This window comes from Sciurus carolinensis, chromosome X (genome assembly GCF_902686445.1).
Source record: "Sciurus carolinensis chromosome X, mSciCar1.2, whole genome shotgun sequence".
NCBI lineage: Eukaryota > Metazoa > Chordata > Mammalia > Rodentia > Sciuridae > Sciurus > Sciurus carolinensis.
Genome location: NC_062232.1, coordinates 47,378,515 through 47,405,229, shown reverse-complemented (window position 1 = coordinate 47,405,229; position 26,715 = coordinate 47,378,515). Strand labels below are relative to the sequence as shown.

Below are 26,715 nucleotides of genomic sequence, written 5' to 3'. Positions count from 1 at the left end.
GGGTTATTATTGAGATATGCTTTGTAATCCCAGTAATTTGGGCTTATTTTTGGTTTTTAACTTGACTTGGTTTCTCCTTTGATTGATTTTTCCTTTAAGGTAGTTCCTCCCTTTGCTGACCTACATTGTTGTTTTTCATTACCTCCTCATGGAATATTCTGTTGAGAATATTCTGTAGCGCAGGCTTTTATTTGTAAATTCTTTTCACTTTTGTTTATCATGGAAGGATTTTATTTCGTCTTCAAATCTGAAGGTTAATTTTGCTGGGTATAGGATTCTTGGTTGGCAACCATGTTCTTTCAGAGCTTGAAATATGTTGTTCCAGGCCCTTCTAGCTTTTATAGTCTGGGCTGAGAAATCTGCTGCTATCTGTATTGGTTTCCCCCTATATGTTTATCTGATGCTTTTCTCTCGTGGCCTTCAAAATCCTATCTTTATTTTGTATGTTAGGCATTTTCATTATAATGTGCCTGGGTGTGGATCTGTTGTAATTTTGTGCATTTGGTGTTCTGTAAGCCTCTTGTATTTGATTTTCCATTTCATTCTTCAGGTTTGGGAAATTTTCTGATATTATTTCATTGAATAGGTTGTTCATTCCTTTGGTTTGTATCTCTGTGCTTCCTCAATCCCAATAATTCTTAAATTTTGTCTTTTCATGATGTCCCATAGTTCTTGGATGTTCTGTTCATGATTTCTTACCATCTTCTCTGTTTGGGAAACTTTATTTTCAAGATTAAATATTTTGTCTTCATTGTCTGAGGTTCTGTCTTCCCTAGTGGTCTAGTCTTTTGGTGATGCTTTCCATTGAATTTTTTTATTTGGTTCATTGTTTCCTTCATTTAAGGAATTTCCGTTTTGGTTTTTTTTTTTTTTTTTTTGAGAATCTCTATGTCTTTGTTGAAATGATCTTTTGCTTCCTGCAGTTGCTCTTTCAACTACTTATTGGAGTGATCATTCATCGCCTGCATTTGCTCTCTTATCTCATCCTTTGCTTCATGAATCATTTTAATTATGTATATTCTGATCTCCTTTTCTGACATTTCTTCTACCATGCTGTCACTGGATTCTGTTAATATAGAGTCTAGGTTTGTGTGGATCATTTTCTTCCCTTGTTTTTTCATGTTGTTCATGTATCTTCCCCTCTAGTAGTGCAGATCTGGGGTATTACAGTTTCCCTTCTATAGGCTTATGTTACCCTATAGGTTTCCAAAACCTTTTCTTTAAGGGGGTGATCAATATTAGCAGTGCCTAGTACAGACAATATGCAACCCTAAACCAAATGGCCCCTATGAGGACATTAACAATATTGTCATAATAAACAGAATGAGTTCAATTATTATCTGCAGTGTAACAAATAGATTTGCAATAAGGTCCTCGAATGGAGGACAAACAGGATGGGGAGGCGTGTAGAATGTAGCTGTTAATGGGATAAGAAAAGAATTTACAGAAGTTCTAGATAATAGAAAGGGTGAGAGTGTACTCAAAAGAAGTTGGTTGTTAGCATGTGAAAAGAGAGAAAGAGACTCTGAGGGAACAAATAAGCAAAAGTAAAATAGAGCAAGAAAAGTAAAGAAATAAAAGCTTAAAATTTTTCAAAAAGGAGGAAAAAAAATCTACACTATAAAAATCATAGTATTCAAACCTCCCAGTCTTCAGTAACCTGATGTATGAGAGGTATCTGAAAATGAGCTTCCCGTCTCCAGCAGGCATCTTAGGATAATATTTGCCCTAATAAAGATGTGAGGTATGGCTTTCAGGATAATCCACGATGGCCACTCTGGCTTCCAAATGTGTTGGCAAATGGGGAGCTGCAGCATAGGGTGTAGATGTGGTCATCTGGAGGTCCTGGAGGTGGGGTGCAGTTGGTTGGGCAGGTGTCCTGGAGGCGGGCTGTGGTTGGTTTGGTTGCGGGATCATGGAGGCAGGGTGCAGTCAGTCAGTCTGGGGGTTATGGCGGTAAGGTGTAGTCAGTTGGTCTGGGAATCCTAGGGGCCCCGGAGGCAGGGAGTGGTCGGTTGGGCTTTGGGATCCTGGAGACAGGGCTCAGTTTGTCCGACCAGGGGTCCTACAGGTCCTGGATGTTGTCTCAAAATGGCGGCATCCACGTGTAACCAAACCTGCAGGTACAGTAACAGTGGACTGCCAGGCAACAGCAGGCAGCTGGCACTCCACTGGCAGTCTGTGGTCAGTCTGCTGTCTGCTGTCAAAGATCAGGAGGTGAACCTCGGGTGGTGGGTGAGGGTAGGTGATAGGCAGGTGATGGACAGGCAAGCAGCAGGCAAATAGTGGATGGTAGGCACCAGTGAGCAGTCTGCACTCAAATAGTAGTCAATATGCTGGCAGGCTGCAGGTGATCACATTAGACAAATGGGGTAAACAGCAGGGAATCAATAAGCAGCAAAACTACCTCACCAAGAAACAGATATCCTCTGCTTAAAACCTGAGTTATGGAGCAACAAGGAAGGTAGCCTCCCTCTAGTCTGCCATCTTGGATCTTGTAAAAAATGCTTTTAGCACATGGGCACTGCATTGAGACATGCTATGGAGTAATATACAAATGTTGCTGTTTTCTCATTGATAGGCATCAGCAACCACTGACCCTGTTTAGGTTGTAGAGACATTAAAGGATTGATATTTGTGTGCAGACCCTAATTCAGATAGGAGGCCCTTCTCATTCCCTCTAGTTCAAATACCATTTCTCTCACATAATCTGTAACTAATAAGCTGTGACTTTAAAACATTTGTTTCTAATTTAGAAAAATTCCAGAAATTATTTCATGATAGACCTGTGCTCATCTTTTTAATGAGAGTTTTGTGGATTTATTTTTAGTCTAAGTATCACAGTAAATCACTTTCATTGTAGGAAATCATAGGGAAACAAAAAAATCTAGAAAAGTAGAAGAAAAAATTAATAATCACACATAAAACTTACAACACAGCAAAAGCATTTGTAAACACTTTGTTTTGATGTATCTCCACCTAGTCTTTATTTTCCTGTATATTAAAAAATAGCATGACCGAATTTCTATATCCCCATACCTGTACTCCATGGTACACAGATATAATTTTGTATCTGTATTTTTCACTCCACATTGTATCATTAGAATTTCTACCAAATCATTTAATCCTTTTTGGTACTGGAAATTGAACTCATGGGCACTTTATGCCTGAGCTACATCCCTAGCCATTTATTTTATTTTATTTTATTTTATTTTGTTTTATTTTTTGGTACTGGGGAATAAGCCTAGGGTACTTAATAACTGAGTTACATCCCCAGTCCCTTTTACATTTTATTTAGAGAAGGGTCTCACTGAGTTGCTTAGTGCCTTGCTTAGTTGCTGAGGCTGCCCTTGAAATTGCAATACTCCTGTCTTAGCCTCCCAAGTTGCTGGCATTATACACATGAGCCACTGCGCTTGGCTCATTTAATATTTTATTTTATTTTATTTATTTATTTTTTTTTCATTTAATATTTTTAAAGATTATTTTTATGGCTTCCATGTTGATTTACCATAATTATTATTGTTTTTATTTTTAATAATAAAACTAACACAGGACCATCATAATCATTGTAACCCATGTAGAAATGTATAAACATATTTAACATTTTTTGTCATCTCTCTCAGTCTTATATTTTGTGAAATAATGAGTATTTCTATCTGTCGTGCCTCTTTCCATACTTATTCCATGCTCTTCACATATTTATAAACATTTATAATTATAAAATTACACATATGTATATATTGTGGATTAATTTTTATAATATATTACATATTACTATACACACATGCACATTTCAACTCACTTTTTTTAAACTTAATTTATCATAAATAACTCTCCACGTAAGAAATAGAATCTGTAAGTACTTCTTATGTCAGTCAGGGTTTAAGCAGGGAAGCATAAACAGTTAAGAGATATATTGTCTTATTTGTTTGCAAAGGCTTCCTAAGTGACTCTGAAATCTTTAGTGCAAACTGTCAGAAACAGAATTTCATGGGTAGGCTCAAACACATGGGCAGATTACAAAGCTGTCATTTATAGGCAGTCAGGAAGAGAAGGTCATGAGAAGAATGGAATTTTGTGGACCTGGGCTGTAACTGTGTTCCACAGGTGTAATTTCTCTTCTTTTTTTGAAAGACCTCAGCCCCATTTTTGAAATCTTCCATCATATTCAGTCAGATACACTCAAATTATCCAGGATATTCTTCCTTATATCTCCTTGATTAGGGGCTTTGTTTACATCTGTAAAATACCTTCATGGCAATGCCTATATTAGTGAAGATCCCACTCTTGTCAAATTGACACATCAATAAAGCCTTTACACTTCTTTCTTAAATACTGTATAACATTCCACAGTATTTTATAGTAAGTGGTCCCCTCCTGCTAGATATTATGTTTGCTTCCAGATTTTATTCCACTATAGATAGTTCTGAAAACATATCCATGTATATATCTCATTACATATTGGTGCTTTTCTTCTTGTAGGATAGATATCCTAAAGTACTATAACTGAGTGTGAGATTATGAGCAGTATGAATTTTACTGTTTTTTCATATTGAATTTTGATAAAATTACAAAAACTACACTCCCAGAATAATTTTGTAGATACGCATTTCTCTACACCCACACTAGCACTAAACAGCATTTACGTTTTTCAGTTTGCTGTTTGTCAACTATTAACTTTTTTTTGTGTGCTTGCTGAGTATTTCCAATTCTTTTGTGAATATCTTGTTTATACCCTTCACTAATGTTTATTTTTGTGTGTATGTGTGAATATAAATTTGTAGGCTGGGGGTATAATTCAGTGGTAGAGCACCCACTTAGCATGCATGATGCCTTGGGTTCAATCCCCAGCACTGCAAAAAAAAGATGGTAATTGTAAATTTGTAATTTTATAAAGCATCTGTATTATGGAGAGTAGCACATTGTTAGTTTTGAATTTATTTCACATATTTTCCTGTGTCTTGAATTTATTTCACATATTTTCCTGTGTCTGTTACATGTCTTTTGTGTTAATGGTGCTTAAATTTACAAAAATTTAATTTTTTTACTTTGACAAATGTCTGTATTATTTTATTGCTTCTAGGTTCATCTTACCTAAGATGTTTTCTCCATTACTCCACTAACACTTTGCATTTTTCTAAATTTTCTTTTAATATTTTTGTTTATATTTTAGAGCTGTACTCCATCTGAAATTTACACTTTGAATATGGTGGGGAAGGGGTTCCATTTTGCTTTTTTCAGGTGATTAATCAGTTGTACAGAATCATTAAATCAATCATATATTTCTCACACAATTTAAATGCCAGTTTTCTTAGATAGTAACTCTATGTACATACTTGGACTTAGAGTTTCTATTCTGTTCTACTGTTCTATTTGTTAATTCTTATGTCATGACAATGCTTTCTAAATTATAGTAGATTTCTGTAAACTTTAATGCCTGGCAAAATAAATTCTTATTCACTCTTCTTTCCTATTGTTTCTTATCAAATGTTAGGTGTCTATTCATTGATATCAATATCAAATTTATTTTTTTCTAGGTTCAAACAATTTGGATTCTAATTGGCACTGTTTTAAATTTGCTAATAATGCTTGAAGATTTGGAATTTTTGTTAAGTTTTCTCATTCAGAAATATGACCCTTTTCTCCTTTCATCCATGTCTTATTATTATTATCTGCTTCAAGAAAATGGTGGTTTTATTCACATGAATTCTATGCCTTTCTACTTCTTCTCATATTACTTTAGATAATTTATATTTGGCTAGGAAATCATTATTTTTCTATGGACCTTCAATTTAATGTTATATATATCTGTATATAATATTATCTTATTATTTTAATCTTTCATAATTGTGAATATTGCTCTTCTTTCACATTTCAAATATTACAAATCTTTATTTTCTCATATTAGTCTATTTTATTCAGATATAGTATCTGCACATTTTTATGGGGTACATTATAATGTAATTCAGTATATGTATATAATGTTTAATAAATCCAAATAATAAGCATGTCATCTCTTCAGGCAATAGTTATTTTATTTGTTGGAAATTTCATACTCTTCTAGCCATATTTAAATATATAATAGAATATTTTAACCTATGTTTATTCTACTCTGCTGAAGAAGAACCAGAAATAATTCTTCCACTCTGTGTTTTGGTGCCTTTATTCAACTTCTGCTCCTCCTCCCTGACTTTAGTCTTTTAATTAGGCTTATCACAGAAGTTAATCTTTTGAAAGAATTTGGTTCAGGTTTTTTATCCTTTGTGCAAGTTATTTCTATTTTTCTAAAAATTAATTTTAACTTTTATGTACCACGTATGCTGTGTTAACCTTTTGTCACTGTGAAAAAATACCTAAGAAAATCAACTAAAATGAGGGAAAGTTTATTTGGGCTCACAGATTCAGAGATTTTAATTTGTGGTCACATGGTTATTGTTTCCTGTCCTGTGGTGTGAGACAATACTGGGTGCAGCAAAGCTCCTCTCCTCATGGTATCAAGGAAGCAGAGAGATAGTAAGGGACTGGGATCTCAAGATACCCTTCAAGGGCATAAACCCAGTGACCTATTTCCTTCAATTAGGCACCATCTTCTAAAGTTTCCACCACCTCTCAATAGTGCCACCAACTGAGAACCAAGCTTTCAATACATGAGCTTTGGGGGAACATTTTAGATCCAAATGATAACATTCTGCCCCTGACCCCTAAAGCCTTGTATTCATCTCACCATGCAAAATGTATTAAGCCCGACTATAAGAATTTCCAAAGCATCAACAGTTCCAGCCTTGCTTAAAAGTCTGAGTCCAAAGTCTCCCCTGAGATCCAGGCAACTCTTAGCTATGAGGCCCTGTGAAAATAATAAAAAAAATACCAATTACATACTTTAAACATACAATGATGTGAAAGATACAGGGTAAATACTCCTATTGCAGAAGGGAGAGATGGGAACAAAGCAAGACTAAAACTCAGCAGAGAAAATGTTTAATCCTATAACTCCACGTCTAGCATGAGGGTATGTGGTGCAGGCTGTGGGCCCAAAGTACTTGGGCAACCCTACGCTTATGAACTTTCTGGCTGAAACCCACATGAGCACTCTCTTGGCCTGAGTTTGCTCACTTCCATGGCTCAGCACACCTGCCATGTTCCTGGCATCATAACTTTCTGAAATTTTTATTGCAACTCCAGCTTCACTCTCACAGGTACACCCTTCACCCTCTAAGCTTCACCCTTCACCCCCATAGGGACTCTATCCCTACCACATAACACTTGACCTCCCAGGCTTTCCTTTGAAATCTTTGTGGAATCCTCCACGACCCCACAGCTCTTGGATTTTGCATGCCAGCAAAATCAGTGCCACATGGTTGACACAAATGTCTGCCACCAAATTGAGCAGTATCCAAGACTTCTGGAATGATGGCTGCAGCAACCTCTGAGTGCTTAGAGATCTCACCACCATGAAATGAATACTGGGGAAACAACTTACAAGGCAACTCTCTAGGAGCAGTGTGCCCAGGGCTATCTTCTCAAATGAATGGTTTGTACTTTTACACTTTTGAGCCTTTGGGTGGGGGTCCTGCTTATTATTCCTGAGATGCCCTGAAAGCATCTTTCCTATTAACCCTTTGCAAATTACTTGACTTCATTTTAAAGGCAAGTTTATTCCAAGTTTTCTTAGGATTCTCCATACTGCTTTCCAGAGTGGCTGCACCAATTTGCAACTCCACCAGCAATGTAAAAGTGTTCCTTTTTCCCCACATCCACGCCAACATCTATTATTGTTTGTGTTCTTGATAAAAACAATTCTAATTGGAGTAAGATGAAAACTTAGAGTTGTTTTAATTTGCATTTCTCTAATTACTAGAGATGTTGAACACTTTTTTCATATATTTATTAATTGCCTGTATGTCTTCTTCTGTAAAGTGTCTGTCCAGTTCCTTGACCCATTTATTGATTGGGTTCTTTGTATTTTTGTTGTAAAGTTTTGTAAGTTCTTTATAAATTTTGGAGATAAGTGCTCTATCTGAAGTGTGTGTGGAAAAGATTTTCTTCCACTGTATAGACTTTCTCTTCACATTCTTGATTGTTTCCTTTACTGAGAAAATGCTTTTTAGTTTGAGTCCATCCCATTTATTGATTCTTGCTTTGGTTTCTTGTGCTTTGGGAGTCTTATTGAGGAAGTTTGATCCTAAGCCAACATGATGAAGATTCAGGCATACTTTGTCTTCTATTAGGTGCAGGGTGTCTGGTGTAATTCCTGTGTCTTTGATCCATGTTGAGTTGAGTTTTGTGCAGGGTGAGAGATAGAGGTTTAATTTCATTCTGCTGCATATGGATTTCCAGTTTTGCCAGCACCATTTGTTGAACAGGCTATCTTTTCTCCATTGTATGTTTTTGGCTCCTTTGTCTAATATAACATGACTGTATTTATGTTGTTTTGTCTCTGTATGATTACACAAATGGTATGAATCTACTTTGTGTACAACCATAGAAATGAAATTATGTACCCCATTTGTGTACAATGAATCAAAATGCAGTCTGTAAAAAATTAAAAGCTAAATAATAATAATAATAATAATAATAATAATAATAATAATAAAAAGGCAAGTTGAAACCATACTCTTCTTGAGTGTACCTTTATACAGGCATCTTTTATGACCAAATTGAAGTTTTTAAAATCTTTCTGCTCTTTTTTATTTCTAATCTTGATTCTCACTGTAAATTTTTCTAAAAGCAGCCAGTAACTCATGCCACAGCCTGAATATTATGTTGCCTTAAAAATTCCTGGGCCATATTGATCAGTCTGTTATCCTTAAACTTAGCCTTTCTCAAAATCACAGGGTATGAACAAAATGTAGATAAGTTCTTTGCAAGAATGCAACATGAATGGCCTCTAGTTCAATTCCCATCAGAGTTCTCATTTCCCTCTGAATCTTCATCAGCACCATCTTTAATCTCTGCCTTCTTATCAGTAGTTTGGTCTTCCGAGCGCCCATAAGAATCACCCATTAAGCTGTGCTTACAGCATCCTAAACTTTTTATATCCTGCTTCTTCAAACCTTTCCAAATTCCTCCTGAAAACGAGTTCCAAAGGCTTCTGGACCACATGGTCAGATATAGATGCAGGAATAACCCCACTCTTGGTACCAATGTTCTATGTTAATCAGCTTTCAGTTTCTGTGAAAAAATAAGAAAAAATAAACTTAAAGTTGATTTATTTTGGCTCATGATTTCAGAGGTTTCAGGCCATGGTTATTGACTTCATTGTTTCTGGGCATGTGGTAAGGTGGAACATCATGGAAGAGAGCATGTGGTAGATAAAGTAGCTCAACTTATGGTAACCAAAAATCAAACAAAGAAGGAAGGGGAACAGAGTCCGAATATACCCTTTGAGGGAATGCCCCCAATGACCTACTTCCTTAAACTAAGAATAACATCCTAAGTTTGCCACAACCTCCAAATACTGCCACCACATAGGGTCTATGCCTTCACCATATGATCTTTTGGATGACATTTCAGATCCAAATTGTAACATGTCTGTGATCTTTTAGTTTTTATTTTATATTTTTTCCACTTCCATTGCTATAATGTGGTTAATTTGAATTTTAAAAAATGATAAGACCATTGTACTGTGCATTTTCCATTGGTTAAAGCTGTTACTATATCTGATGGATTTTGATATGAAGTGTCCTTTTTATTCATGTTCCTCATAATTTAGGATTTCTGGTTTCTTGTTTCAAAGATTTTTCAGAAAACTTCAGTATTTCAGATGAGAATTTTAATCATACTGCCATCTCTCCATTTATAAGTACCTTGTTCTTTCTTCCTTGAAGTCTGAAACATTCTTTTCTTTTATCTTTGATGTTCAGGCATTTTACTCACAAATCAACTTCCAGGTGTCTATGTATCCTAATCCTACCTGGATTGTGGCAAGAACTTTTCTTCTTTTCAATAATTATGACTTCTATTCTGTCAAATTTTTGTTATTTATTTTTGGTGCATGTTAATTTTACAGAAAGTTGGGTTCCATTCTGCCACATTCACACATACATAAAATCATAATTTTATCAAATTATTCCCCAACACCTCCCCCAATCTTCCCTCCTCTGATCCCCTTCCTCTACCCTAGCAATCTCCCTAATGCTTTCATGGCAATTCTGTATTTTCTGTTCTTTTTCCCTCTAGCTTCCACATATGAGAGCAAACGCACTTTTCTGAGTCTCACTTATTTTACTCAAAATATGGTCTGAAGTTCCATCCATTTTCTAACAAACGACATGATTTTGTCTTTTCATGAATGACTAAAACTCTATTGTGGATATATATATTTTCTTTATCCATTCATCTATTGATGAATACCCAGAATAATTCTATAACCTATTGGGAATTTTTCTGTGATAAATACAGATATGCATGTATCTATAAAGTGTGATGACTTTAGTCTTTTTCTTTATAAATGCAAGGAATGTTATAGCTGGCTCATGTTTATTATATTTTCAACTTTTCAGGGAATTTCAATATTAATTTCAATATTGGCTATATAGTTACATTCATGCCAACAGCGTATCTAAGCATTCCTTATTCCCTTCTTCATTGCCAGAATGTATAGTTATTTGTACTCCTGAAGTCTGTCATTCTAACTGAAGTTAAGATGAAATCTCAGTATAGTATTTATTTGCATTCCCATGATCACTGATGATGTTGAATATTTTTTCATATGATTGCTGGCAATGTGTACTTATTCTTTGAAAGTATCTGTTCAGTTCACTTCCCCACTTATTGATTAGGTTGTTATTTTGATGTTGAGTGTTTTTAAGTTCTTTATAAATTCTGAATATCAATTCTCTTTCAGAATAGTAGCTGGTAAGGAATTTCTCCCATTCTGTAATCTAAGAAGCTTTTCAATTTTATTTCATCCCATTTAAAGATTATCTCATTTCCTGAGCTATAAGGGTCTTATTCAGGAAGTCTTTGCCTGAACCTGTAAGTTGAAGTGTTTTCCCTATTATTTTTTCAGTACTTATAAATTTTCTGGTCTAATTCTTAGGTTTTTGACCATTTTGAGTTGATTTTTGTACGGGGTAGAGATAGGGATCTAGTTTCATTTTTCTACATATAGATGTCCAGTTTTCCCTGTACTACTTTTTAAAGAGACTATCTTTGTCTCCAATGTATGTTTTTGACACCTTTGTCAGGAATTAGATAACTCTATCTTTGTGGGTTTGTTTTTATGTCTTCTATTCTGTTCCACTGGTCTACATGTCTGTTTTTATACCAGTTTTTGTTAACTACAACTCTGTTATATAAATTGAAGATGAATATTGTTCAGCCTCCCACATTGTTCTTTTTGCTCAGAATTGCTTTGGATTTTCTTTTTTTTTTTCTTCCATATGAATTTTAGGATCATTTTTTTTCTAGTTCTGAGACAAATATCATTGGTATTTTAATGGGTAGTACGTGGAAAGATGTAGATTGCTTTTGGTAATACAGCATTTTAGCTATATTAATTCTGCCTATCTCTGCACGTGGAAGGACTTTCCATCTTTTGGTGTTTCTTCATTCTTTTTCCAGCATTCTTAAATATTTCTTATATATCTCTTTTACATATTTGATTAGATTAATTCCTAGTCTATTTTTGAGGCAATTTTAAATGGAAATGTCTTCCTGATTTCTCAGTCATTATTGGTGTATAGAAAAGCTATTGATTTTTGTATGGTAATTTTGTGTCCTGTTACTTTGCTTTTTTTTTTTCTCAGATCTAGAAATATTCTGGTGGAACTTTTAGGATCTTCTAAGTACAGGATCCTATCTGAAAACAAGTATAATTTTACTCTTCCTTTCCTATTTACATCCCTGTTCTTTTTCCTGCATAATTGCTCTAGCTAGTATTTCAAATGATGTATTGAATAGGACTGGTAAGAATGAACATCCCCATCTTGTTACTGATTTTGGAGGAAATGTTTTTCAATTTTTCCATATTCAGTATGATGTTGACTTTAGGTTTGTCATATATAGCCTGTATGATGTTGAAGTATGTTTCTTCAATCCCTATATATATCAAGGCTTTTATCATGAAGTGGTATTGAAATGTGTTGAAGTCTTTTTTGGAATCTATTGAGATAATTATGTGATTTTTGCGCTTGGTCCTGTTTATATGGTATATTACATTTATTTATTTGTGTATGATGAACCATCCTTGCATCCCTCAAATTAAACTGAGAATCATTTATGATCTTTTAAATTTATTATTGAATTTTATTTGCTAATATTTTATTCAGGATTTTTGTATCTATGTTCATCAAGTATATTGGTCCATAGCTTGCTTTCCTTGAAGTGTCCTCTTTTGATTTTTGATTCAGAGTGATGCTGACTTCATAGAATTACTTTGGAAGCATTCCCTCACTTTGTATTTCATGAAACAATTTTAGGAGCATTTGTGGTAATTCTTCTTTAAGGTCTTGTTGAATCACCTGTAAATTCATCCAGACCTGATCTGTGTTTTAGAAAGCTCTTTATTACTACTTCAATCCTATTGCTTGTTATTGGTCTGTTTAGATTTTATGTATCCTCTTGGTTCAATTTGGGTTAGTCATATATCTAAAATTTTATCAATTTCTTCTAGATTTTCCAATGTATTGCAATGTAAAATTCCAAAATCATCACTAATGATCATATGAATTTCAGAGGTATCTATTGGAATATCTCTCTTTTACTCTAAATTTATTAATTTGGGTACACTCTATCTTCATTTTGGTTTGTTTTACTAAAGATTTAATCTATTTTATTTTTCTTTACAAATAACTAGCCCTTTGTTTTATTGATCCTTTGTGTTCTACATTAATTCTCTATTTCATTAATTTAAGCTCTGATCTTTATTATTTCTTTCCTTCTGTTGGTTTTGGGAATATTTTGTCCTTGTTTTCCCAAGACCTTCATATGTAATATTAAGGATTTTTGGAGGGAACTTCATGATTTTTTTTTTAATGTAACCACTCATGCATGAAAACTTTCCTCTTAGAACTATCTTTTTCTGTGTCCCAGATATTCTGACATTTTGTATTTACATTCTTGTTGGATTTTAAGTATTATTAAATTTCTCCTCCAGTTTCCTCGGTGATTCATTCATCATTCAAACATGTATTGTTCAATCTCCAACTGTTTGTATGGTTTCTGTAGTTTTCCTGCCTGTTGATTTTTAGTTTCATTCCATTATTCTTTGATACCATGCAAAACATTATTCAACTTCTTTTGTATTTGCTAAAACTTCCATTGTGGTCTAATATATGATTTATCTTTTCAGAATGTTCTATGAGTATTTGAAAATAACCTATATTTATCTATGGTTTGATGAAATATTCTGTTAATGCTGATTAAGGCCATTTGACCTTTAGTGTGATTTAACCCTTTAGTATCTTCATCTTATGTTTGGATCACCTGTTAGTGAGAAATGTGTGTTAATGTTACCCACTAGGCTATTAAGGGGTCCTGTATGAGCCTTTGTGTCATTTAGTATTTGTTTTATGAGATTAGGTACACTGATATCCAGGGCATAAATATTTACAATTTTTATATTTTCTTGATTGTTTGTTCCCTTTACTAATAGATAGTGACCTTATCTTTCTCTTCTGATTAATTCTGGCTTGAAGTCTGCTTTGCTGGAATGAGAGTAGTACTGATATTTTCAGACTTCCATTTGCATGTAATATCAATTTACTCCTTTCATTTTCAGTCTGTGTATCTTTGCCAACGAGGTGTGTTTCTTATATGCAACATGTTGCTGGTATCATTTTGTAATCCAATTTGCCATAGTCTGTCTTTTAATGGGAGAATTGAGACCATTTACATTTAGTGATAATATAGAGAGGTATGTATTGCTTTGTGTAATTTTATTTTATTTCTGATGTTTGGTTCAATTCTAATTCTCATTTGCTTATTTTCTCTTATAATATTTTCAAGGTTTTTTTTTTAATCTTCTGTGTGTACTTTTCCTTTCAGTATCATTTGTGATGCTGGATTACTGGATATACATATATTTAGCTTATGCTTCTCTTGAAGATTTTTATTTTTTCTTGTATTCTGAAGGATAACTTTGCTGGATATAGCAACCCATGTTGGCAATTTCTCTTTAAGAGCTGAAGTATATCATTCCCATACCTTCTGGCCTTCAGGGTTTCTATTGAACTTTCTGTTGTCATTATGATTGATTTGCTTTTTATAAGCACCTTGGTGTTTCTCTGTTGCAATCTTTAAAATTCTTTTTTATTCTGGTTTTGGTAATGTAATTCTGATGTGTTGTGGAGAGGGTCTTTTCTGGTTTTGTCTATTTAGGTTTCTAAATGCCTCCACTATACGAATGTCCATTTCATTCCCAAGGTTTGTGAAAATTTCTGCTATTATTTCATGGAATCCGTTTACAGAGCCATTAGCCTCTATCTCCTGTCCTTTCTCAATACCTATGAGCTTTAGTTTAAGTCTCTTAATGTTGCTCCATAGTTCTTGTATAGTCTGATCATAGTTTCTACTTTTTTCATTATTCCTCTGAATATTCAAGTGTGTGACCCTTGTCCTCAAGCCCTATAATTCTTTCTTCTACTTGATCTAGTGTATTGGAGAGACATTCAAACTGAGCTTTTAGCTTGACTCATTGTGACTTTCATTTATAAAATATCGGATTCTTTTCCATAATCTCTTTATTGAAATGGTCTTTCATATCCTGTATTGTCTGTATTAGTTCCTTCCACAGTACTTCTTTTAATTCATTGATCACTTGAAAAATTAGCTTTTAAATTTCTTTGGCAGGTATTTTCTTCACTTCAGTATCCATGGATTCAGTAATAGGGAGTTGTGAATTTATATTTCTGTGTTGATGTCTGTGTATCTGTTTGGAATACTATCTCTTCCATTGTTCTTTGAGAACCTTTTATTGATCTGCTTTCTCCTTATAGTATTCCCCTTGCCTTAGGTTTATTTTAGCATTAAAACACTCACTTAAAACGTCCAAAGTGCTATGTTCAGTCTCCAGTAGTGCTTTGAGAAGAGTGGATAACCACCAGTAACTAATGACTTGAAAGCAAATTGTATCATAAAATATAATAAATATTAGTTGGAAGTGATTTCTTCAACTATACTAACCAGAAAGAAGAAATGAAGAGTAATAGAATAGGAAAGTCTGGATAGTTAGGTAATAAATAATGTAAGATTAACCAGGCATAGTGGTATATTCCTGTAATCACAGTTAGTTAGGAGGTTTAGGCAAGACTATGGAAAGCACAGTCCAGGTTGGCACTTGCAGTGAGACATGATCACAAAATAAAAAGATGAAAATAAAAAGGGTTAGGTTTACAGCTCAGCAGCAGAGTGCCTCTGACATTGACGAAGAATAAAACAGTGAAATTAATTTTAAACTGTATAGAACATGGAAAGATAAGAGGGAAAACAGTAAAAGCTAAAAAAAATAAGTACAACAGTAAATCATAAATAAGAAAAGGATGTGGAATTAATTTTGAACTACACAGAACATAGAAAAGAGAAAGAAAATACAGCTCAAGTAGAAAATTTTATATGTATATGTGTGTGTATATGTATGTATAAAAAATGAAAGAAAAAAAGAAGTGAAGAGGTATAGAAGATGAAAATATGAGAAGAGAAAGGTAAAGTTGAAGAGGAAAGTATAGAAATAAGAAAAAAAGAATAAATCCAATTAGCAAATTAAGAAAAAACAAATTTTTATGAAATTATCAAGTCACAATTAATAAGGGGGATCAAAAGTAACCACCAAAATCCAGGCACAGTGGTGCACACCTATAATCCCAGCAGCTCAGTAGGCTTAGGCAAGTAGATACTAAATTCAAAGCCAGCCTTCACAACTAAGCAAGACACCATGCAACTTAGCTGAGACCCTGTCTCAAAACAAAAATAAATAAATAAATAAAAAGAGCTTAGATGTGACTCAAGAGTTAAGTGCCCCTGGGTTCAATACCTGGTACCAAAAGCAATACCAAACAAACAAACAAACAAAACAAAACAAACAAAAACTAAGCACTGCAGAAAGTTATGCAAGCAAAATCAAACAGTATGATTGAAAAGAAAGATTTTCTTCTTGCCTAGGTAGGTATGGTGCAGAGACACTTTGAGGGAACTTTGGGATTAGGAATCCATGAGGTATTGGGGATGTGCCAAATGTTCAAGCCACCATTGTGTGACCTCTGAAAATCTCTGGATGTGGTGGGGGCAACTATGATGCCTCCTCATGTCTAGGACTGTATCCTCTTCGGCTCTGCATAGTAACTTCTTGTCAGACCAAGTGCCAGAGATTTCTCTGATGGCCTAAGATTTGTGCAGCCCAAAGGCCAAAACCCACCCTGGTACTGGCAATGACTATACGCTTGCAGGATAATGTCTGTACCTGACGCTGTTAACACACATCTCACCTTGACCTCCACTAAGATAGTCCTAAAATTTTTTGTATGAGTTCACTCACCAATCCTCTGCCCACTTGCAGTAGGTGATGGTGGGGCATGTTCTACCTGAACAGTGGCTGTGTATGTCCTTGAGCCTGGGTAAAGGAGTGTACCCTGCCCCAGTTCTGCCTTTGCCACAGTCACAGCTCCTCTCTCACCATGACTATACTCCCAGCTCATTGCAGCCTCACTGTATATAATTCTGTTATTCTCCCCTGCCAGATCTTGCTGCAAGAACAAGAATGAGAAGAAGCTGGAGTTTAACTTTCCTCCTGTTGCTAGCTAAGGCATGACCTTCATAAATGGCTGCTTATCATTGTATTCCACTTAAAAATTAAGGAAAGTGAAACATTACCCCCCTACCAGCCTACTGTGCAGCTTTTGTATCAGTTCAGACTAAAATTCTCTTCTGTTTTCAAAGTAATTTTATCAATTCTTTATCTTTATTTTCTCTTTATTATGGCACCCCTTCTCTCCTGTCCCAGCAGGACATGTCTCTATTATTTTTTATTATTACTATTTAGTGTTTTCCTTCCTCTATATACATTTCTCTATATACATTTTCTGTTCTAAGTCGCTTATCTTTTAACTCATTATTCCTTTCCCTTGTATTTTTGCTTTTGGTTATGTTTCTTCCATTTAACACCATACTTTAAACATTCTCCATTTAACAGTCTCTTAACCTATGTTCTTAATATTTTTACCATCATATTATGTGATATGCAGTTTTGTTGCTAAATCTTGTTTTTAGTTGATCTATTGACACATGATATTTATATATTTTTATGAAGTACATTTTGATATTTGATTCATGTATGCATTGGGTAATGACCAACTCAGGGTAATTAGCATATTGAACCGACTTAAACTTTTTTTATTTCTTTATGGCAAGAACATTCAAAATGCTCATATATTTTGATATATACAATACACTTTTGTATATGTTCATAAACAAAAATATATGCAGTTCTGTAGAATACCAGAACTTCATCTTCCTATCTAACTATAAATTGTGCCCATTTATCAGCCTCTCCACATCGTCCCTCCTCCCTATTCTCCCCAATTATTGGTTACCACTTTTCTTCTTTCAGCTTCCATGAGGTTAAGATATTTTAGATATGAAGGGCATCACACGCTGTTTATCATTTTGTGCCTAACTTGTTTCAGTTAACATAATGTCTTCTAAGTCCAGCCATTCTGTCAAAAATGACAGGATTTCATCATTTTTATGGGTTACTAGTATTCTATTATGTATATATGCCACATTTTCTTTATCCATTCATTCACTGATGGACGTTTAGGTTAATTCCATATCCTGGCTGTTTGGAATAGTGCTGCAGTAAACACATGAGAGCAGGTGTCTCTTTTACGTGCAAATTTAAGAGCTTCTACATAACAACAGAAACAACCAACAGAGCCAAGAGACAAACTACAGAATGGGAACAAATATTTGCCAACTATACATCTGACAAAGTATTTTTATTCACAATTTATAAGGAAGTCAACTCAATAGTAAAAAAATCATAATAATTCAGTTAAAATATGGGCTAAAGATTTGAGTAGGCATTTCTTAGAAGAAAACATTCAAATGGCCTATGAAAAAATGTTCAACATCACTAATCATCAGGAAAATGCAAATCAAAACCATAATGAGAAATCACCTCATCCCAGTTTGACTATTATCAAAAAGAAAAATAACAGATTCTGTTGGGAAGGCAGAGAAGGGGAATTCTTACACACAATTGGTGGGAATGTAAATTAGTAGTGCCATCTTGGAAAGCAGTATGGAGGTTCCTCAAAAATTTAAACTAGAATTGCTATGATCCAGCAATCCCACAACTAGGTATATACCTGAAGAAAATATTCCTAAGACTTTATCCAACTTTCTAATGAATGTCCTGTAAAGGACCTTGTGTTTCAGAACATATGATAACAAAAGATATAAATCTTACCAAGTAGTTTTTCCATAAAAGCTGTTTTATTTTATACATTAAAGAAAGGAATATATTTGTGATAACAGTCTTTCTTTCTTTTAGGCTTTGAAATTTCTGAAAATCAGAAAAGGCAGGCTGCAATGACTGTGAGAAAAGTTCCTAAGCAAAAAGGTAAATTGGTTTTTATTCACTTAGCCCCCACTCATTTTTTGTGTGAGACTTAGGAAAACATAGGCTGTATTCTTTCATAGCCCTAGTTCCCTTTCCATGCTGGGGTTCATTTGGAGTGCTCAGATAGCTTTCCGTTTCCCTAGTGTCCCTGATAACAGGTAGTAAATTGTCTTAAAGTTTTAACACTCAGTAATAAATGGTATAGGGTAGTTACATCTAAAGAAAATTTGCTGGGTACAAAAACAAAACATTTTTAATTTTTATTTAAAAATATAAGAAACTTTAATAATTTAGAGACAGAAAAACAATAGCAGATGTATATAACATTTAATAAATATATACATATAGGATTATGTATTCAACTTTCTTTCACTGGTCTGGGGGCACTTGTCAAATCAGGAGTCCCAAATCAGAATGGAGAACCTTAAACTTAACTAAGTACTTAAAAAAGAAAAATGTACAGAAAATCAATTTAAGTCTGAAATAAAGCTTTATTTTCTCTTTATCATTAATGAAAAGAAAAGTAAAATGTTCAGCTGATCAAAAGGAAGGAACTGCCGTCTGCTTATTGGAGTTGTTCAGTATCTGTTTCTTCATATAACTTCTGTCATTTCATCTTTATGGCAACCCTAAGATGGACCCTATTTAGCTCCATTTCTTAGATGAAGAAATTAAGGGTCTTCAAAGTGAAATGATTATGAACCTAAATGAGTTTGAGTCCTCTCCATCTCATACTCTTGCTGGGAAAGAAAAGCTCACTTTATTGTCTCTCCTCAATTACTGAGAACTATGTCTGTTACTGAGTGCTTTTGACTCTGTCCCAGGGGTGGGACATCTTAATGAAACCTCACTTTTCCTAGACCCACCCTTCTGCTTTCTCAGTGGACCTTCTGGTTTTGAATTAGTCACCATACAAAATTATCAGATTTAAGTTGCCTGAAATTCAAGCAACCATATAAAGCACCTATAATTATTCCCAATGAAACTCTCTTTGAGGAGATTTAGTGCCTGTGAATCTCTGATTCTCAATTAAGTAATACACCTAGCCAGGCCCCTCTGTCTAGATAGTCATGCCTTCCTTTGAACTCCTTTTATTACTTATTGTTCTTGGGTGGCCTTCATTGGCTCTTCCTTTGTCATGGGAAACTAATTGCTTTTAAGGAATTAAAGTCAGTCAACCATTTTAGAGTTAAAATATAAGAGATGTTGTATATCAACCTGGAGTTAATAAGGATCTTGTCTGTATTTACAGGAGAACTCTGTGAAAGAATGACCTCTTCCTCAGATAGAAATTTGAGCAAAAAAGAGTCCCAGGTAGCTAGAGAGCCCTCAGGATACAAAAGGGATACTGTCCTAGCAGATTGCTTCTATCCCTGAAGGCTCTCACCTTCTGAACTTCTCTCACTCTACTGTCCCTAGCACTCTCACTCTACTGTCCCTAGCACACAGACAATCATGGAGATGATAGATTGATACTCCTTTATCCCAGCCCAGGTTCCCTCAAGCATATCTGTGACTGACTGGTATTTTCACTGAGAATATTTCAAACACGGGAACACCCATAAGATAACCAACCAGAAGACAGTCCTAAATCATACTAAGTCTTTGGGTCAGATTCCTCTCTTACCCTATCTAGTCTCCAGACTGTCCCTTTCAGGTCCTCAAATTCCAGTGTCTTAAACACTGGTTTACCCTGTTTTATTACCTTAAAAGAAATTCTAAAACATTTAAAGAAACTCATAAAGCTTTGGGAAAGCATATGATCCTCTTCTCATTCTATTTTCAGTCTTCAAGAGCTTCCTAGTCCAGGGCTATGGTGATTGATATATTTCTTGAGACTCAAAGGATCTACATAAGTGGAATTGATTATCAAATCTAGTAATTCAATGGTTATAGTATAGATGTGGGAAGAACATAAAGAGGTTTTTTCAGACACACAGGAATGCTAGCATTCTTCCCTTCCATTGACCCCTCCCTAGACATTACAAGAAGGCATTGTTAAGATGGTTCCAATGCCAATGCCTTTGGATGACTAATTACTCCAATGATCCTTTTCAACTCCATCTGTAACACCATGGGGCATTATCAACTCAGTGTATTTCACTTGGGGAGGGAAGTCTAGCTGGGAGAATAGTAGAGAGGAACTGATCGATCTAGCTTTACTATCAAAGGTTTTCTTTGCCTTTCCCACTGACTTGGTTTCAAGAAATGACATATAACTTCCTGGAAGTTAGATACTATATTCTGGGTTCATCAACCCAATTGAGTTTATCAACACAGAAACGCCCAAGGATATGATCATGACTTTATCTCCTCTAGAGGTTTAGGCCCAGCTCAAAATCAACTAAACATCCAAGAATAACTAAAACCATCTTGAAAAAGAATAAAGTGAGGATAATCAATTTACCTGTTTTCAACATTCATTATATAGTTATAGTTACCAAGTCAATTTAATTTTGGCAGAGGCATAGACATTTTAGATCCATGGAACAGAACCCAGATATTGACCTATACAAATATGTCTAATTTTTATCAAAGGAACCAGTAAAATTCAGTGCAGAAAGAATAACCTTTTCAAGAAATGGTATTGAAGCAATTGGAATTCCACAGGCAAAAAGGGAACTTAAAAATAAAACCACACCTTGTGCAAAAATTTAGTAGAAAAAATATAGTCTTCAGGATCTAGGTTAGGCCAAGGAGTTCTTAAATTTGGCACCAAAAGCTCGAAGCACAAAATCAAAAATTGATAAAAGTAGACCTTCCTCCATAGTATGTCCATATTGTCTGTTGGTATCCAATACATTTCTGCCACTAACTGCTTTTCAAAACTAACTCTTTTTTTTCTTTTGGTACTGGAGATTGAACTCAGGGGTGCTTAACCACTGAGCCATATTCCCAGTCCTTTTTTATATTTTTTATTTAGATACAGGTTCTTGCTGAGTTGCTTAGGGCTCAAAACTGACTCTTAAAATAACATGAGCTGGGCTGCCTCTAATCCCAGCAACTCAGGAGGTTGAGGCAAGAAGATTGTTAGTTCAAAGTCAGCCTTAGCAAAAGTGAGACCCTAAGCAACTCAGTAAAACCCTGTCTCTAAATAAAATACAAAATAGGGCTGGGGATGTGACTCAATGGTCAAGTGCCCCTGAGTTCAGTTCCCAGTCCCCCCCAACCACAAAAAAGGAGCATTATCCTTTCCACTGAAGTGCCAATGGCTGATAATGGCTTAATATGACACTGCCTCTAGGGTAATAAGATCATGTCATCTAGCAAAAGGAAACAAGAAGTTATAACATTGGAATTTTAGAGACTAAGTAGCGATGAGGAAGGCATTTACAAGCAATAGAGAGGCCTTCCTGGCATGTCTAAATCATGTTGTTGGCCTCATCTCATTTTGCTTTGGATATATATCAGAATTAAACTTTGACCTCAGGCTACCTTGGTTCCTGGAATACTCCATTAATGTGGACTTTGGTTTGATGGTTGCAAACCCACCTACAAAAGTTGAGAAGATCTTTAATCTTAGTGTCATTGAAGCTGTTTGCTTTGAAAGAGCACAGATATACTCCATTTCTTCCTTGATTTCCATGATTGTATCTTCTCATGATGAGATTTCTTTTACCCTCAATTATTAATGTCAGTCACCTATTAAATGCAGGGTTGTCACTTTCAACCCAGAGCAAAAAACTGAATTACTTTTCAGAAAACCATAACCCCCCAGAGATCTTCCCTGAAGTCAGTATTTTCTAACCAGGCTTTTTTGACAACTCCAGGGGGAGTTAGAAAGGGAGAAAACCAAAGTCCTTTGGAATTAAATGGAAGTTATTATTTTTTTAAAAAAAATTTTAGTTGTTGATAGACCTTTATTGTATTCATTTATTTATATGCGATGCAGAGAATCGAACCCAGTGCCTCATATGTGCTGGCCTAGTGCTCTACCACTGAGCCACAGCCCCAGCCCTGGAAATTATTTTATTCTTTGTAGGACCAAACCCTGCATAAGAGATTATGGTCTCTTAGAAAGAACTCTGAACTGTGAAGTCAAAGAATATGAGTTCTAGCTCTTGCTTTATTACTAATTTACTGTGGGACCTTGGATATGACATTTCTCTTCAGGTCTCAGTAGTCTGATCTGTAAAATGGCTAATGGTAACACCCCAAATTTCTTAGTTATACTTGATTTGATGGAGAAGAGTGCAGTGTTGCAGTAATAGACACACCACTCCAAAATCTAATGGGGAGAGGAATGGTTTGCAAGACCGGTTGAATATCCTAATCTAAAATGCTTGGGACCAGAATATTTAAAGATTTCATTTTGGGGGGGTTGAAATATTTGCATTTTCTTTCCTGATTAAATATCTCCAATTCAAAATTCTGAAATCTGAAATACTTGGAAATCTGAAATTTTTGAATCCTGGCAAATTGTGAATTTCAGAGCTTTTCAGATTTTCAGATTAAGGACACTCAGTCTGTACCATTTCACCCCTCTTGATACTTTTGTACTGTGAATTGTCTGCCTAGGGTGGTTATTGGGCAATTTCAGAAACCTGTTGGTACTTAGCTTATAATCTTTCCCTTTGATCTCCTAGGTGTCAACTCTGCCCGCTCAGTTCCTCCTTCCTACCCACCACCACAGGACCCATTAAACCAGGGCCAGTACCTGGTCCCTGATGGCATCGCTCAGTCGCAAGTCTTTGAGTTCACCGAACCCAAGCGCAGCCAGTCACCATTCTGGCAAAACTTCAGCAGGTTAACCCCCTTCAAAAAATAATACCTACAGGGAGGCAGATAATTTTAAAATAAAGTAAATAAAATTATATTTATAGATGGACCTTTTTTCGGAGAAGCACTGTTGAAAAATTTATATATATATATATGTGTGTATATATATATATATATATAATATGTGAACATATATATACACACACAGACCCTGAGTATACACATGTGTGTGTGTGGGCATGTGTGTATGTGTGCATGCGCGCGCGCGCGCACACACACACACACACACACACACACACACACACACAGAGAAGGACCAAAAACTTTTTCTGTTGTTTTGGGAAAGTGAAATCTGTAGTTGGTAGGAAGAGGTACAAATGACTTCCAAACCTGTTTCCTTCTTAAAAGTTTTCAGTTCTTAACCTGTTCCCCTCCCCTTTTCTTTCAAAAATTAACATTTCTATTTGTTTTTTTTTCCTGTTAAGATAATCTCTGCTCCTCTGTGAGTGATTCATTGACTTGTCATTATTACCATAGATGTACTTGTATTTCTTATCTGATGATACCAATGCTGATGAGTTTTGAATTTTATTTGATATGGTGGGTTTGGAATTTCTTTTTTTCCATCTTTCACTTCTCACTGAGGAAGGGGAGGATTCCCATCTCTTCTCCCTCAACCAACCATCTGCAAATGTTTCTGTAGCCCTGCAGTTGCCCCAAACAGCCTTTTCCTAGCAACCTCTGTCCACAGTTGTGCCAGTCTGGACATGCTTTATTGTGCCCTGTGACATAACTGCTTGGTATTTCTATTGCTTTCACTGTGTTTTAGGTGTTGTGGAGAGACACAGAACAAAACACAAGGAAGGGAGCATCTCTTCAGGGAACATTCTTCATTTGGGCTATTTCTTCTAGCACTGGGGGTTCCCATATTGCAGATCTGCTGTATCATTGCAGTTGTGCATCTGGGAGTTAGTTTGGGCCAATTAGCGTCTTTTTCAAGTCCCCTTTATAGTGAAATCTCCTTTTAGGCCTGTCTCCCCTCTAGCCCAATAGAAGATCTGAACTAGAAGCAAAAAGGTTGAGACTCTGCCTTCTGGGGGAAGGAGATATCTTCATTCCTTTCCCTTAGTACCAAGTAGGTTTAAAGTAAGGCAGGGCTCCCTATAACAATCAGTTCAGTGTTCTAGTCATCCCTGCTCCCATTTGCAGATTTTTAAGGCAGCATTGATAGGAGTCTATAGAGGGGTTCAAGATAGAACCCACTTGACCAAGATCATCAGCTGCCTTTAAATTATTAACCTGGACAGAATCTAAGGCTGATAGAATATCTTACAAGAAAAAACAGGGATGAGCATGGAAAGAGAGAGCCTTCATCTAAGATACTGACCTGTAGTTCTTACCACCCCAATTGTGTAAGGCTTCCCCTTTGTTACCAGATTGCATGGACAATCTTCCCTGGCTCCCTTCTTCCAGTTTACCTGTCCTTCTTCTTTCTCCTTCCTTCCTGGCACCGGAGGATTACTGGTGTTGACATAGTTAAAACAGTTATAGCATACAAAAAAGGCCCTGTTTCTAATATCCTCCTATCCCAGGACATTTGAAGCAAATGAGTGAGGGGCCCAGGGACACTTTTCCCTGTGGAAAAGGGTCCAAGTCAGAGATGCTCTTCTCAGAATCATTTCTTGTAGGGGCTTTCCACTTGGAGAGAACTAACTACTCCCACAAATAAGAAGGATCCCTGTGGGTGTAGGAGTATCTGTTCTTCCTCCCCACATGGCCCTTTGCATGGATAGACTTTGAACGGCAAGGGTAATGGGATATAAAGGAGTGAAATGGGCCCTACTATGGAAAGCCTCTGTAACCAGGAATCTGGTGATTGAGTCTGTCCTGGAACTCATGGGAGAAGACTTCATCACAAAAGGACCTCATCTTACTAAGCAGCCGCCATGGCTGCATGAGGACTTCAGCATAGCTGACTTGGTCACTGCTTTGTGTCTCCTTACCCAGGCCAGACCCTGCACAACCTAGGAAGTTTTCCCCTGTGAGAATCAAGTTACAAGTTGTTGAAATTTCCATTTCACCACAGCCAAGACAGACTTGCAGAGTTAAGGCATGAATGAATCTGAGCTGAGCTAAGAGCCAGGGCTCGGGACTGGCCACTACACTCAGCACATGACCCACCTGCTTAAGCCCCCTTGTCAAGGACCCTGGTGCCCAGCACCCAGGCTAAAATATCCTCTCTGCAAACAAAGTATATTTCAGTTGCTATGTAGGCCTCCCCTTTGTGTGCCTCCTTTTCCTACTTTCCACTCCTCCTTACTAGGCTCAGCCTTGACATGCTTCTCCAGGGATTGGAGCCACATCATGAGGGGATGCTTGGACAAGTCTCTGAGCCTGTAGCACCTATCTACCAAATGAGTGGGCCAGGCACTCTTTTCTCCTTCCCCTCCCTGGGGTCTGTACCCAGGACTCTAGGATCAGGGATATCACCTCTCACCCCCCTTCTACTCTACCCAACCCACTGGCCTTATCAAATGCCAGTATTTTATGGAGAAAAAAAAATCTTTCCATGGATTGGGATGTTTCCCCTACTTATAGCAGCAAAGCAGACCAGTGGCCAAAAGCCCCAGAGGGAGCCCATAATAACCTTGGCTTAATATCTAAATCTACTGTATCCCTACAGCAGCACTACCCCACGAACTCTGTAATTCTCCTATTTCTGCATGGCCCTGAGCTCCTCTTTCCTCAACTTGGTTAGGCCTGGATTTGCTTTGTAAAAGGCTTTCCTAGTATGTTCTATGGACCCTGCTTCGGGGAGGTCCCAATACAGAAATTAAACTCTTCTCTCTCCCTCCTTCTCTCCCCCTCTCTATATGTGTATATCTTTAAAGGATCTATTAAGGACAGCAACAAGAGAGTTCTAACAATTCTAGTGTGAAGCCAAATAGTGATCTTTTAGTGCTTTGGGGGTGGGGTGGGCTGGGGTGAATAGTTGGGCAACAGTGATTTTGATTACCCCTACTGCTCTGCATTTGCCAGTTTATTCTTTTGTTTCTATTATCTGACTGTTTGACTCTGTCAAACAAGTGTCAAAGTTGTGTGTTAAAAATGTTTAATAACAAAACAAGATGTTGTAATGACACAAAGCCTTATGAAAATATTTATGGAGTTCAATAAAAGAAGTAAAAAAGATACCTTCAGGCACAGTTCTCGTGCCATTTTGTGCGTGTGAATGTGTGTATTTTTTTTGCCAATTGCAAAATAAAGGGAATTTGCCTGGTTTGGGACAGATTACCTCAAAAGCCTTGACCTTCCTGCCCCGATGTTTCATTTTAGGCATCCCACGGATTTTCTGTGACCTTATATGTCTTTTCTGGAAGATTAGATCACAAGAACCTAATTTTAACCTGTAACCAGAGGCACTTCAAATGTTT

At 36.0% G+C, this 26,715-nt stretch overlaps 1 protein-coding gene across 7 annotated transcripts in view; it reads left to right on the top strand.

Annotated features, from left to right (window-relative positions):
- Positions 1 to 26,473, top strand: part of Arhgef9 (Cdc42 guanine nucleotide exchange factor 9) — a 266,710-nt gene extending 240,237 nt beyond the window's left edge. For all 7 annotated transcript variants that reach the window (XM_047536786.1, XM_047536788.1, XM_047536791.1 and 4 more), the window contains 2 exons: positions 18,494 to 18,562; positions 23,149 to 26,473. In XM_047536786.1, the coding sequence (XP_047392742.1) occupies positions 18,494 to 18,562; positions 23,149 to 23,330 (251 nt within the window). In that variant the 3' untranslated portion in view covers positions 23,331 to 26,473. The remainder of the gene's footprint in view (positions 1 to 18,493; positions 18,563 to 23,148) is intronic.
- Positions 26,474 to 26,715: the final 242 nt, after the last annotated feature.